At 36.1% G+C, this 16,642-nt stretch overlaps 2 protein-coding genes across 2 annotated transcripts; both read left to right on the top strand.

Annotated features, from left to right (window-relative positions):
- The first annotated feature begins 9,307 nt into the window (after positions 1-9,307).
- LOC139841421 (uncharacterized) lies at positions 9,308-9,886 on the top strand. The gene has a single exon (XM_071831639.1). It carries the CDS (start codon positions 9,308-9,310, stop codon positions 9,884-9,886), a length of 579 nt encoding a protein of 192 aa, XP_071687740.1.
- Positions 9,887-10,072: 186 nt separating this feature from the next.
- Positions 10,073-10,902, top strand: LOC139841422 (uncharacterized). The gene is made up of 2 exons (XM_071831640.1): positions 10,073-10,269; positions 10,524-10,902. Exons 1-2 carry the CDS (start codon positions 10,073-10,075, stop codon positions 10,900-10,902), a joined length of 576 nt encoding a protein of 191 aa, XP_071687741.1.
- The last annotated feature ends 5,740 nt before the right edge of the window (positions 10,903-16,642 follow it).

Raw genomic sequence — 16,642 nt, forward strand, 5'->3', positions numbered from 1 at the left:
AATTACAAACAAGTTTAAATTTGAATACTAGCAAGTTTTGTGATTAAAGTGGGTTTATGTCATCAATGACATGTTAACCAACCAATAGAGATTTAGAAAATGTGTTAATTACAAATGAAGGATTATGACGAAACTGAGATTGTCTCAAATGATTATCATGACTTGTATCTAAGAATGTTAGACTTTCCACTTTGAGCATGATAAGTCACTATCAAGGCAATACATCCAAGGTAAATAGACATTTAATGCATATAGTACTTGTATAGGATGTTGGGTATATTTTTGCAGGTGTTAAATGAAGTAAAGTTTCCAAGGAGTGATGTCCAAAACTGATTCAAACGGCTATACAACGGATATATAATTTGGACTGAACCACATGCGGTCGACCCACAGTCGATCATAGGTCAAGCCGCAGAGAGGGCTAACTTTTTATCTCTCCATATAAATATCAAGACTTGGAGAAACTTTGAAGACTTGGACCTCTTGCATGCTACAACTCAAAATCATTAGAGAATCACAAGAACATAACATTCATACACATGTTTGTGATTAGCAAGAGAAGTTTTATAATCTCATAGATTATAAAAAGGGTGTTTGTAAACTTACTTTCAAATTTTAATCTTTATAAGTTTGCATAGTATTCTAGTAATCCTTAGAATTGTCTTAGGATTGTCATCACTAGACAAAAGGGTGAGTCTTTGTACTTTGTAATTAGAAGCATATGCTAGCTTAGATATCATCTTATTTAAAGGGAACTATGGTGTTGATTATTGGAGATTAATACTTGTCCAAGTTAAAGACAAGTTGATCTAAGTTGGAGGTAATCTTTTAAAGGGATAGAAGGATTAGGTTTGTTGTCTAAGGAGGAGTACAAGGCTTGTAAATCGAATCTCCACCAGATTTGAAGACGGTGCTTAGTGAAGCAAGAAATCCCGATTAGTGAATTGGGAAGTGGATTAAGGTGGATTAGTTAACATCCACCCGAACCACTATAAATCCTTGTGTTTATGTCCTTTACTTTATATTCCGAATATTACAAACATAAACACACCACACATTAGTTTGAGTTGATTAAGGTGATCAAGTATTGTTTAAATCTTATTGATCATCAAAAAAGTTTCAAGAATCGTATTAAGTAACTATTCACCCCCCTTTAGTTACTTACAGGTTGTGTGTGACCATAGACTTGAGATAAGTGGCAATGACGTATAGCCAAGGTCCGCCTATAAATCATATTCTCGTAAAGTGAGGCTTCTTGAACCAACTAGCGTTCGCAATTTATGTTGGCAATCAATGCATCTCATAGTGACTACTAGTTCTGAATTAGGGTTACGTGGAGGCAACTCTCGTTATGTACTATGGGAAGATTTTTATAATGACTAGTGATCAGGACTCTCACCGTTCCAAATCACATTGGGGCAGGTTTCTTTCTCAGGTCTTGTTGAGGCATTTTTGCCATCAGCAGAAGGGCAGGGGATGCGACTTACATACACCTTATGAGTTAAAGTAATTGAATGAACATGAAATACGGTTGTGCTAGAGGAAGAAGATGCCATGATTATAACGGAGATTAAATAAGAAAAGTGATCTGACATGTGCTACTGATTGTGCGATTGCCGGAACTTGATTGAACGAATTGGGAGCGAAGGTGAAAGGGGAAATTGATTTGAATTTTTTTACCCTAAATGGTAACAAAGGGGTCATATTTATATTCTGAAGGATTAGGGCTCCAAAAATGTGAAACTTAACGTCAGCCGTACACGTTTCGCAATCTGAACATGTGACAAAGCGAATGAACAATTAACGATAAGAAAATCGCATGGTTAATTTTTTGAATAGGTCCAGGTTAGTTAACTCTGGTGTTTATGCAGCTGTGATTTGACAGCCTGTCATGATTATCAGTCATGCAGCCGTTTCCAATGCCATCATTAGCAGACGTTTGATTGATAGCGTCTGTCTAGTAATAATGCTGAAGAGTAATGAGATCTTGGTTAAATGATTTGTTTTACCTAAATTATCTTTATTTAAAAGATATTTTTTATGTAATTTATAAATATGTGACACGAGGATTATTAATTTTAATTTCCTAAGTAGAGTTTAATATGATGCGCCATGGTAATCGCACATCACATTAAACTAGGGAGATTTAATGATACGCGTACCTACGCGCATGGCGCTCGTGCGTATCACGTGCAATGCACACGTCTTGAATAACAAAACTGTGTCTGATGAGGAGGCTATCATATAGTCTTTGCTTAGCGTGCATGAACGCAATCAGAGACAATATTATCCTTAATTAAACATAATCCTTTTCTAACTATAACTCCGTTATTTATGGATGTTATTTAGAAGGATCTGGCAATTAATTAAGAGGTAATCTAGGGTTAGGGTTTCATTATAAATACAACCCTTACCTCTTTCATTCAACAACAACATTTTTCTGTATTACTGGATTAACAGATTGCATCCAGAAAATGATCTTACGGTAACAGGTATGTTCTTTGAACATAAATCCTATGCAAACACCTTTAGTGGCCATTGTTGCGGCAGTTGCCATCAATGGTGGTTTACGGTTTGATCACCTTCTTGAAGATCATCATCTCTATGAGGGTTATTCAAGGTAAACCGGACCGGAGATCAAAGCTATGAATGTCCTTAAATTCTCCAACTTGCACTCAACATTAATCTAGCTCCCTGAGCAGAATTATTTTTGATCATCGGATGACGAATTATTGTTAAATGTTATGGGTGCGTACCCCGAAGAGCTAGACCGAGAAGCTGGTGAAGGCTCAAGTCAGAGACCGCCAAGAGGACCTTGAATGTATCTTCATAGGGATTGCGAAGGTGTGGCACAACATCTATGGAAGGACTATTTTTGTGATGAACCTACGTGAAATGACCCGTTCATATCACTATAAATGCAGTACGTTATTCATTGGTCCCATAGCGAGGTATTTGACCTCTATAGGATACGTTTTAGAAAATATTGCATTCGTTTCATAAAAAGCACACCATTATTATACATAATGCATGTTTTAAACAAGTGGGCAATTATTTAAGAAATAATCCCCATAATACATCATTTTCCAAATACTACACACGTGACATAAAAGTCGAATATAATACATGACAAAGGTTTTATTGAATGCAACACTTCATTTAAACAAAAATATGAGACTCCATGCACAGCTTGCTCAAATAATGCAACAGCGGAAGACTTTCTTAAGGACCTGAGAATAAACATGCTTAAACAGTCAACACAAATGTTGGTGAGATATATAGGTTTAGCATCCATATAAATATAGACCACAAGATTTTATAGTTATAAATATATGTACACTCGCAAGTGTATAAAAGTATTCTATAAGTTGTTGAGCGCTTCGGTAACCATACTTAACCATTAATGTGGCATATTCCCTTTATTATGAAATCTCCCTACACTATACCAAGTGTAGTAAAAACGAAGTACTATGCAACCGTTTACGATACTAGAGCGACTAGCCTAGTTGGGGTTGTCAAGCCCGATAGATCTATCAATAAGATTCGCTTACATGTTCTTACAACATGTAAATATTAGTTACCAAGCTATTAGGGAAGATATGCAAGGTGGTACAACTCAACGTAGAATATATTTTAAGTACTTGTGTCCATGGCGTAAAATATAAAATGCATGTATTCTCATCCCAAAATATTTTCAGAGTTTAAAAATGAGACTATATACTCACGGTAGTAAAAGTATATTAATAATAAGTTTTCAACTTATTAAAAATATGGCCGTCGTCCTTGGATTCACGAACCTATAACAATAATAATGATTCAGATAATAATACGACATATGAAAAAAAAAATAAGTTCATATAATACTTATATAATAATTTTTAACATTTTATGTTAGTAGTCCAAAATAGTTCGAAAAGTCCAACAGTCCATTAATCGGTATATATATAATCTTAGAATTACCCCACGGCGTATTGTGTACGTATTGTCTTGCATCAATCTAGAGATGTAGTATACGTATTGTCTTAGAATTAACTAAGACGTATTGTGTACGTATTGTCTTAGGATTTATCAAAACGTATTGTGCACGTATTGTCATGGAACGTACCAAGATTATTATATATATACAATCTTGGAATTAACCAAGATTATAATATTTTGTTATACTAATGATAACATATCCAAATATATATAGGATATAGGAAAAGTTAGCAAGGATATGGTTAATATAGTTTTTATAATATAGTCCATACAACGTTAATTTTAGCAGATATTATTTTGCTCGCCAAATATTCATTACAACTCTGTTTAAAGTGAATCAAATTGCTATGGATTCCTTAAGAAGTAAATTTTACAAAAAAAATTTGAAAAGTTCATCCCATGTAGTAATTTTTAAAGCTTTACCCTCGTTTTGTGTCAGTGGACAGATTTGGAAAAATTCCGGCATCCACCCAATATATGATTTTTGATAAAATACTTTCACTTTGTCTAAAATTATGAAAAAAATACTGGAAGTCTTATTTACATATATTAACATATTTACAAAGTCTTGGCCTCGAACTCAAAGTCTAATATAGGTTTTTAATTCCCAACCCAAAACAACCCGCTTTTTACCGAATAGAGATTAAGTGATATATGTTAAGTTTCAAGGTGTTCTTCATATGTACAAGTTATAAGTTCTTATATTAACTTAATATAACATCAAAATACATATAAATAAGTATTATTAGAGTTAAGTTAGAAAGATTAGATTAATTTTTCAAACAAATTTAGAATCAACTAAACTATGTTCTAGTTTATAAACTCTTATATAGATAGCTATAAACATATGAATTGAACAAAAGTTTAGGCAATTTTAATACCTTGATTTTGAAGCTTGAACTTTCTAGAAATAGATGAAGAACAATGAAATGGATACTAGAACTAGAGAGAGTAGGTGTGTGTAAATAAACTTGAAGTAAAAATTAGAAAATGGAATGGTAAATATTTGATCACATATGGTGTCTTTATATACTAGTTGTAATTTATCATTTTGTGAAAAATATCTAGTATAAGTTAAGAACCATTAGGCCATGCATGACATAATAAGATTGATGATGTCATGCATGACATAATACATCAATCATGCAAATTACTATTGGTATATACGAATAGTAAATACTTTATGTTGTCTTTTTTTGACTAATATCTAGTATAAGTTAAATTGATGATGTCATGCATGACATAATACTCCACTAATACATTATAAAGTGTATTCCATACTTTTAAGGATGTATTTATACTCATAATACATTGTATGCAAATACACTTTAACATAAGTTAATTACGTCGTTTATATAGTAACATATATATTGTTTAAAAATTCTTTAAATTAGTAGCATGAAAATATATATATAATACTTTGTTAGTATACTTAATGAGATATTTAATTATCATATTTTCAAGTTATATATATATATATATATATATATAAATCAATATATATACACAATAATTAAAAAATTAAATAATTAAATTAAGTTATGACGTTCGTGAATTGTCGGAATAAAAGGGTGACCAAAAGCTTGTGTAAAACTCTTTCCGGATGTTCAAGATTTATTAAAATTCATTGCTTATCAAGTCGGAATTATATAATTCCGGGTCGTCACACTATGTTTTCTGATCATAAATTTAAAAGACGTTTTTGAATGCGACCGAAATTATTCATACGTATCATAACAGGTACCTGAATGCTCTATTAATCCTTTGCCCACACAGTTTGAATTTTTTAAACAAAAATATGACACTTTTGGTCGTCAAAGTTTTAATACCTATCAAAAGTGCACATATGCGTTACGTCAGTTAGCTTACGGTACATTGGGTGATAAGTTTGACGAATATTTTCATATGAGTGAGCAAACATCATTAATGCATTTAGACAACTTTTGTTTGTGTATTACTGATTTGTACCAACAAGAATATCTACGAAAACCAACTGCACATGATATTCAACTAATATACGCATCACACGAAACTAAATATGGTTTTAAGGGGATGCTTGGGAGCATCGATTATATGCATTGTGAATGGAAGAATTGTCATGTTGCATGGAAGGGTCAATACACAAGTGGTCATCATAAAAAACCATCTCTTATTCTCGAAGCTGTAGCTTCGTATGATATGTGGATATGGCGCACCTATTTTGGTGTTGCCGGTTCCAACAATGGTATCAATGTGTTAAACTGGTCACCATTGTTTGATTGTATTAAGAATGGTACAGCTACACATTCACCATTTACCGTAAATGGTCATGACTACACACATGGTTATTATCTCGCTGATGGTATTTACCCGAATTGGATACACTTATTAAAGCAGATTCATACCCAACTGACGAGCCATCTGCAAAGTTTACACGGTTTCAATAAAGTGCACGAAAGGATGTTAATGACGCGCATAAAATACGGTAACATATCGCGCAATCTTATGACCGCATAGTCTTGCTCAACCATCCCCAAAGGCCAGTGGTGCATAGTGTACGGCGCGATTTGGCTAAATGACTTCGCACGTCGAGCATTGTGCCATCAGGAGAATACGCGAAATGATTGCGTAGGCCGAATAAGACAAAAGACAGTACAAGACACTAAGGACGGAATCTTAGTAATCGTACGAGTGGCAGGACGTGGCAAAATAGCACGATATGGGGGGAACCACGTGAGCACACAATCCATGCGACAGAATAGTACTATTTTGTCCCCTCCCCCTTTCTTGTCGCCTACGTGGCAGAGAAAAGGACAACCACTCTTGCTTATAAATACTCACATCCAACTTCACAAAAATTTCATTCGAGATAGAGAGAGAAAAAGCACTATCCATTCACAGTACTCTTTCTGCGCAATCATAACAAAACGGTTCTTAGCTAACGTTCTTTGAACATCAAATCCTAACACCGTCCAACGAGCCATCGTCTCCGATTAACCCGAATGATGGTGGGTCACGTTTAAATACCCTTTCTGAGATCATCATCTCGTTTGAGGGTTATTCACGGTACTCCGGACCGGAGAGTTAAACTCAAGAAACCCTTAAATCCCCCTTATTGTTGATCTTGCGTGAACCAGGCCCCTTGGACCATTTTATGCTTGATCAAATGGCGCCATCCGTGGGACAAGAAAGTTAAAAGGTTTAAATATATCCTTTTCCTTAATTGTTCTTAGCATATTTCAATTTTTCCTTCTCTGCTTTCATTGCGCTACCCATAACAAGCAGTCGGAAGAGAGGCATATGCAAATATGACCACTATCTCCTCGCGCAGAGATGGAAAGTGCAAAGCTAACAAAATAGGCGAAGAGGTTACAGGAATCTCTTGCCCTACTATCAGGTTGAACAATACGTCATGCGCACCAATAGTGGTTCAGGGGTACTTGCCTGAATCTGGATGCAGGATAAGACGTTTGCATATGAATACCGGTAGCAGTGTTGATATCATGTACGAGAAATGTTTTAGACAATTGCCAGAGTCTGTAAAGCAAGCTATCCGACCCTCGACCATGGAACTCTCTGGATTCTCAGGGGAATCAGCGTAGCCCATAGGCACCCTGGATCTGAAGCTAGAGTTGAGGGATGACAAGGACAAGTGTAAGGCGCGCACCGAAGATATCGAATTCTGTGTAATGCGTGCACACTCCAGGTATAACGCTATACTTGGTAAAATTTCCCTTCAAAGGTTTGGAGCGATATCATCAACGGTCTATGGATTTGTAAAATTTCTAACAAAGCAAGGAATTGCTACTCTCGAATCAAACCCACTTGAGGCACTATGAGCTTCAATCACGGTGAAAGAGGAAGAGAAATCAATGGGTGAGACATCATCCGGGTGTCACGTCGTAATAAATCCCACTTACCCGGATCAGAAAGTGAAAATAGGGGCAGGTTTGACGAAGGAAACACAAGCCAAGTTGTGCTACATCCTTATGAATAACTTAGACGTATTCCGCTGGCGTGACGCAGATATGATAGGCGTTCCGCGGGATGTCGCGCAACATCGCCTTGACGCTAAAGTAAACATGACACCTGCCCGGTAAAAGAAGAGGCCCATGGCGCCCGACAGAAGTGAGTGACTGCGCGAGGAAGTAAACAAGCTAGTCAAAGCATACATCCTGTGCAAAGTCAATTATCAAACATGGGTAGCAAATCCTGGTCCCTAAGGCCGACGGATCATGGCGCTTGTGTGTCGACTTCAAGGACATTAACAAAGCGTGCCCAAAGGATAACTACCCCCTACCTGAAATTGATTGGAAGGTTGAGTCTCTTGCAGGATTCAAGTTTACTTGCTTCTTTGACGCATATAAAGGCTATCATCAATTCCCATGGCGGAAGAAGACGAAAAAAAGACAGCGTTTCATATGGACCATGGCATATACTGTTACACCAAAATGCCGTCCGGACTTAAAAATATTGGCGCTACTTATCAGCGCATGATCGATACCACTTTCACTAAGCATATTGGTTGCAACTTAGAAGCATACATCGATGACCTCTTCATCAAAAGTAACAACGAGGAACAACTTATAGCTGACATCCTTGAAACTTTTGATACCCTGCGCAGCGTTAACATGAAGCTTAAACCGTCAAAGTGCAGTTTTGGGGAAGAAGAAGGATCGTTCTTGGGGCATGTGATCACCACTAGGGGAATCAAAGCTAACCCAAAAAAGATTGAAGCCATTGAACGCATGGGATATCCAAAAACTAAGAAACAGGTTCAAAGTCTCAACGGAAAACTTGCCACATTAACTAGGTTCTTGTCAAAAGCAGCTGAAAGATCTCTCCCTTTCTTCAGCACACTTACGAACTGCACGAAAAGATTTGACTTTAAATGGACAGAGGAGGCTGAAAAAGGCGTTTCAAGAAATCAAGGTGTTACTTAAAAATCTCCCCACTTTAACCGTACCAATTGCTGGGGAAACCCTCATCTTGTATTTAGCAATTGCGCGGGAAGTTGTTAGCTCGGTCCTAATCGCTGAAAGGGATGGGTGCAGACACCTATATACTTTGTTAGTAGAGCGCTGACCGGGAGTGAGCTGAACTATCGTCCAATTGAAAAGTTCGTATACGTGCTCGTGATCATCTTGCGACGGTTGCGGCGATACTTCCAAGCCCATCCCATAGTGGTATTGACAGATCATCCTATTTGATAAATCCTGTATAAACCAGAAACGTCGGGACGATTAACAAAGTGGACAATCGAGTTGGGAGAACACGAGATTAACTTCGCTACAGAAGCGCGGTAAAAGGGCAAATACTAGCAGATTACTTAGCAGAAACCACTTTCGATATGCCAATTGCGCTTGACTTAGAAGATACCACAGCGCCAACACCGGAACTTTGGGAGTTGTATACTGATGGCGAGAGTGGTCCGGAAGGAGTGGGCACAGGTTTGTTGCTCACTGGACCCAATAAGGAGGAGCACACCTATGCGCTAAGATTCAATTTCAAGGCAACAAATAATGAAGTAGAATATGAAGCTGTGCTAGTAGGAATAAGGCTAGCTAAGGAAATTGGGGTCAAAAAAATCCAAACGTATGTTGATTCCTATTCAGTTTCCAATCAGATTAACGGTTCCTTCGAAGCTCACAATAAAGGAATGCAGGCGTACCTGGCTTTGGCACGTTCCCTGGTCCGCGAATTCAATGATTTTCAGATAAGCCAGATACCTAGAAGCCAGAACAAACAAGTAGACGTGTTAAGCAAACTGGCCGCGCTAACATTTAATCACCTCGAAAAGAAGGTCCTCGTTGAGCAAGTTTTTAAGAAATCTATTAAGCCTAGTCAACTAACTGATGTTGTAGAAGAAGCTGAGCATTGCTGGATGACCGATATAATTGAGTTCCTAAAGACAGGCTCGCTGCCCTAAGACGATAAAGAAGCCAAAATGATAAAAGTTAAAGCGCCGGTGTATGAACTGCGTGATGACGTTCTATACAGAAAATAGTACCTCGGACCATATTTCCACTGCGTTGGACCCAAGCAGGCTGAAAGAATAAGGGTATCCCAAGAATGCCAGTTACATGCACCCATCAGCAAAGCTCCACACCACCTAATGATCCCCATAACGTCACCATGGCCTTTCTGCAAATGGACCATTGACATAGTGGGACCGTTCCCTGCCGGATCAGAAAGCGCTGATTACTTGGTAGTCGCAATCGACTTCTTCACCAAATGGGTAGAAGCAAAACCACTAAGCAAAATCATGAGTAATAAAGTGACAGATTTTTTCTGGGATAGTATTGTTTGCAGGTTTGGCATCCCGAATGAGATAGTAAGCCATAACGGGATGCAATTCGAAGGAGAACCTTTTAGTGGTTGGTGTTAAGGGTTGAATATAAAACAAAGTTTCACGTTTGTCACGCATCCTCAAGCCAATGGGCAATGCAAAGTTACCAATAGATACATAGTCCACGCGATCAAGGAAAGGTTAGGAAAACAACAAAGAGGATGGGTAGATCAGCTTCCTAAATTCTCTGGGCTCATCGCACGACGCCAAAAAATAGTACTGGAGAGACGCCGTTCAGTTTGGTGTACGGCTTAGAAGCAGTTCTACCTGTAGCGATAGCCATCCCCACAGAGAAAATGATGTCTTTCAATCAGAATCAGAACTCTAGAGATATGCGAACTAACCTTGAATTATTACAAGAACGCAGGGAAATGACAGCCGCGCGTGAGGCTATCAACAAACAGCGAATTGCAAGGTACTACGATAAGAGAGTTAGGCTCATTACATACACAGTTGGTGACCTTGTTTGGCGCGACAACCAGGCAAGCAGAATCGAAGACACCAGGAAACTAGGACCCAATTGGGAGGCCCCTACAGGGTCATTGGAATTACTAAAACTGGAACCTACAAACTGGCGGAGCTCAATGGTAAGGTGATTAAATGCACTTGGCATGCTACCGCGCTAAAACGATGTTATATGTAATTAATAAAGTAGGGGAACTGATCATTCCACTATTTTGTCTCAATTTACATATAGCGATACTGTTATTACGCGCAAAGATAGGTTACTAGTTAATTTCACTAATAGAACAATGTCTTTACAATTGGACTTTTCATACATTAAGTCATTTCCAATCTATAATTTCCTACGCATGCTTTAAGCGGAATAGCTACTTGACTTAAACTGTCCGTGCATGGAAAGATGCCTGTGCTGGTCCTACCTACGTAGGGATGTTTTCTCTAGCTCCCGCGTGGCAGAAGCCTGTTTGGCGACAGGCTAGCTTTATTAACCGGAGGGTGACGGACATTGGTTTGTCCTAGCCTCACCCGCGCAGAACTAGACCTGTAAGTCATGACTATAAACGATAGGGTTGGTCGCCCTTGACCTCAATCATAAGTGTTGGCGCACTTAGAAGACTACTGAACACGCGCGACGAAGTGTTGCATCTATACGTATGTTGTGTGCACAACAACATGCGTAGATACCAACACTTATATGCATTGAGTATAAAAATTAGATACTTTAACAAGTCCATAACACAAAAGGTGAAAAGCACATTAATGCGACATCATGAAACAAGTAAAACAATTAACACAACTTTACGCACACTTAACGATAGCAATAAAATTGGAGATGGTGAAAAGGTTTATAAACATCATACTTCCATTAATTACATCAAAAGAGCGAAGCTATATGTACAATTGAAGAATGAAAATCTTTAAAGTCTATATATGCACAAATTACAATTCTACATTTATCAAATCATGCGCGGTCATTCTCGGGTTGCGCGAATACCTCTATAGATGAATAATTTCAATATTCTCCAAAGATTTTGTCACCTCCTTGGCGATCACTTCGGCGTCAGGGGTAAGGCAAGCCTCGATGGCAGCAGGTGAAGGGTCAGGAACAGATACGTGCTTCTTGATCAAGTTCCAAAATAGAACGTGCTCCCGATCCTGGACAGCCTTCACCAGTGAGTTATAAGCATAGTTGACTGCCTCACAATTAAGCGCATTACTGACAATGTGAGGGAGTCCATCTTTTAAACGCTTAAACTCGCGCTTTGAATTTCCTGTGTCTTTATGACGACCCTCATTTTTCCATTTCTATCTTACTATTTTGCTCTTAGGATTTTGTGCGCGTAAACTTTATTTGACAAAACGTCGGTCGAATAGTAATGTTTTAATCGACACACTCTATCAATTAAAGTTTATGTTTTTCTGTGATATTACAAATAAATAATCTATAAGTAATAAATAAAAAAGTGACATTTATATAAATAATATAACATTTGAGAAATAAATAAAATAAATAAAAGTTAAGGATTAAATTAAAAAGAGTAAAGTACACTTAAACTTGTATTGATCATAATTAAGATAAATGTACAAGAAAAAAAATAAAAAAAAAAATAAATATTTAATAAAAAAGGGTGGCGGCTTATAAAAATAAAAAAATAAATTAAAATAAATTATATAAATAAAAATAATACAAATTAAGGGATAAGTGACTAAAACAACTCCTAATCTAACTCAAACAAACAATCCTAATCTAATCACAATTTTATCAATCCTAATCCTTTTCTAAGGCTTATCATATACAAATCCTAATGTGTTTACAACTCATGCTAATCTCCTATAAAAAGACCCTTAGGCTTTCATTGTTGCATCACAAATTAAAATCCACAAAAATCCCTCTTCTTGTTATTTTCTGTTTCGGCAGTTTAGTGCATCATCACCACTTTTTTTCGACCAAAAACAGCTCCAAATCACCCTTAAAACAGCCCCAAGATCGACTTGTTCTTGCTGCATTTTCTTGCTGTTCTTGCGAGCCAAAACAGCCCCTCCTGTTCGCCATCCCAACTGCAGCTATGCTAATATTCCTGCGCCCCAAAACAGCCCCAAAAACCCGCACAATTCGTCACCCTGCTGCTGCGTTTTTCTGCAGCTAAACCGCCTCATTACTGCAGCTTTTTGCTGCAGTTATTCGACCCAAACAGGCTGTCTTTTTTGCAGCTGAAACTCGCCACCATCACAGCCCTCTAACCCTCCTGTTTCTGATGTTTTTCGCCACCCTAAAACAGCCACAAGTCGCCATCGTTGCTGCGTATTCTCTGCTGTTTCTGTGGTGTTTCCTTGCTCGACAAAACAGCCCAAAAACCTCCTGTGTGCTGCTGCATTTTTTGTTTTTGTTTCAGTTCAACATCATCATCATCATTCATCTTGTTTCTTGGTTGACAAATTCACTTAAGGTATCCCTAAAGTCTATAACTAATCATACTTTTAAATTGTTTTAATTATTATGTTATTAGTTATTGATTATGAATATGATCAAAAATTATGATATTGAAGTGATGAAGATGAATATAAGTAATATAAGTAATATATATATATATATATATATATATATATATATATATATATATATATATATATATATATATATATATATATATATATATATATATATTTAATGTATATGAATATGTTAAAGATAATGAATTGATTATGATCATGAATATTATGAATACTTGAAGATGTTAATAAAAATAAAAGGTTATGAATATGGCTCGAAAAGTTAAAGATGATTAAAAAGATTTAGAATTATTGAACATGTTAAAGGTTAGGAGCATGATTAATGAATATGTATAAAGTTGTGAATTTTTATAATGATAAAGATATTGCATGCATGCATACGTATGTATGTACATGTATACATTGTAGATATGTGTGTATGTGTATATGTAAGTATATACATATATGTACATGTATGTTTATATATGTATGTATATGTACGTGTGTATGTATGTATCAGTGTGTATCGTGTAAGTTATATAAGGTTAGTAAAACATGAAAAGTAAAGTAGTAATATGTATATATATGTACCACCTTTACATTAATGTATATATAACACTTACATATAATATACATGTATATCATATAGCTATAAACACATACATGATGATAATAATAAAGGATATATATATATATATATATATATATATATATATGTATGTATGTATGTATTTATATGTATCACCTTTTACTTGAGATATATGTAACACATACACATAGTTATGAACATATATATGTATGTAAATAAATAAAGAATATATGTATTATAGGTATATTTATATATAGCACATTTATTGAAAAGATTAATGATTGATTAATTAAAGAATAATAATATTATTATTATAACCTATAAACCTAACTATATAGTAACACTATAAATTACACTAAGTATAATATCACCTATATATATAATTAATAAGTACATCAATAATTCGTTATGTGTATACATCTCTAACGTGAAGGTTATAATTAAAGATAACGTACAACGACTACAAACATCACCGCTACTTGTAGTCTAGGGTGATCCTTGTTGCATTATGGGAACCGGTTGTGGATTTCGAATGCCATGACTTAGATTCTGGTCAAGAATCCTGGGCGCCCGGTAACAACAGATCATTCGAGTGACTTGCATGATAGCAACGAAGTTTGGGCGAGATTGTAAAACATCATTGTTAAGAATTATAACCCGAACTTCTTTAAACTAGGAGCTTACTATAAATGGAAGCTTTCCATAAATAGTAGGTTTCCAAAAATAGAAACTTTTGAGAAATAGGAATTTTTCTCGAAAACCGTCACTGTTAATATAGTTTGCTATATTAATAAACTAACTTTATGTCTGTTAGACATTAACTAATTAAAGGTTATATCTCTAGGTTGTGACCTCCATTTACATACTCCGTTCATACTACCTGCGTGGAATTTCTTACTTGCTATTAAGGTGAACTTCATAGCCCCACTTTTTAGCTTGCTTTATATACTTATTTTGAACTTTTAGGGTGAGACACATGCTTGCTTTCAAACTGTTTTACGCTTAGACACATGTACCCGAAAACTGTTTAACTGTGCTGACATGCTTTGTTTCATGCTAAATCCCTGCCATGATATCATTAATTGCTACGTATAAACGCAAACTTAGTTATTGTGAGTAGGCCTATTGAGAGCGACATCTCTAACCAGTTGACCGTTGGTCTTTGGTTACATAATAATGATTCCAATGACACTGACAGTTCAAGGTGTCCTGGGGTAACTTTGTTTAGTTTCGATATCATAATTTCAGCACTACTTTTGATAACTAAATCTTGTGGTCTGAAACAATTATAAACCTATGTTGTTCACTCAACCATTTTTGGTTGACACTTTAAGCATGTCGCAGGTGAAGATTGCTAGAGATTTGTTGCTATTTGGACTTTGCTGCTTTGGAGTCCGCATTTTTACATTAATATTATTGCATTAAAACACTTAGGGTTACATTCACATTTTTAAGGATTCATTTGTAATGACTTAATATTTTCCGCTGCTTTAAATACATTGATTTTTGATAAAAACGTCCCATTTAGAGTCGTTCTCGCTTTATACTTGTGTTATGATATTGGTTAGTCACATATGACCCCCGGTTCCATTTAGGGGGTGTGACAGATTGGTATCAGAGCCAGATTGTTATAGAGAACCAGGATTGCATTTTATGTGTGCCTTATGTGTTAGCTATGGTGCCTTAGCAATCTTTAGGACTATAACCTTTCCTGCCTTAGCTTTAAGCACTTTTCGTTAATCTTTATACTACCAATTCATCTTACTACCTGCTTTTACCTCTATTGATATTTTGTATCCTTTCCTAAGGATGTCAAGCCAAAACCCTATCATCTTGCATGATCCCGACTCTGAAGGATCAGCTAATATGTGATTGTTATCATATCCATACATATCTTTATGGCCTGACTCCACCATTGTAATTCAAAGTATTCTTTGACTCACTCGAGTTATAAGACCATCTCGGTTGGTGAAACCAAGGGATGTCACTCATGACTCAACATTCCAACGTCAACTATCTAAGTTTGATCACATATTCTGACCTTATGGGGTGATATTGAAGTGGAAGTATGAATTAGTGAAATATAATAACGCTTGGCCAACGTGATTATATCACGGTAATTCATACAGAAATTCCAATATCATGACATGTGGAATAGAAAGTGAATCAAAGAAAAATTCCCAAGCCATTCATTTGAAAATCTCAATGTTATTACATGAAGGGTAATCATCATCTGATTTGTAGATCTACGAAGAGCTCATTTCAAACAAACTATCTCATACCCTTAAGTAGATTAACAATCTCTCCTATGCCATAAAGTTTGTAAAACTTTGCATTATTTCTTCCTTAAACAACCTATCTCTTTATCTTTGACGCTTAATTATCACGCTAAATCCCTATCATATCCTCGCTGGAAGGAAGGATACAAGACCTTCCAATAAGTATCTTTTGATTACCATAGCCAAGGAAAACTTTTCGCGCTCATTCATTCATTATTTGGCACTATGCGAGTAATGATGTCATACCCAAACAATAATCGATCACTATCAATTCAAAATTTAGGGTTAGATACTCCACCTGAATCTTTTCCATTTTCTCGCGGGTCGTGGTTTGAGCTAAACTCACCCTAATCACATCAGAAAAATACCATAGCAATTAAAAGAGCCCCATCATACTCTAGCGTATCCACATTTCGGGCCAGTTAAGGCTGCAGTATATATATATATATATATTTCCATCACGATATTGAAAAGTACGTGATCCCTCACACGCTCCATATGATCAAAAGTAGCATT

The sequence above is a fragment of the Rutidosis leptorrhynchoides genome, chromosome 4 (genome assembly GCF_046630445.1).
Source record: "Rutidosis leptorrhynchoides isolate AG116_Rl617_1_P2 chromosome 4, CSIRO_AGI_Rlap_v1, whole genome shotgun sequence".
NCBI classification, from domain to species: domain Eukaryota; kingdom Viridiplantae; phylum Streptophyta; class Magnoliopsida; order Asterales; family Asteraceae; genus Rutidosis; species Rutidosis leptorrhynchoides.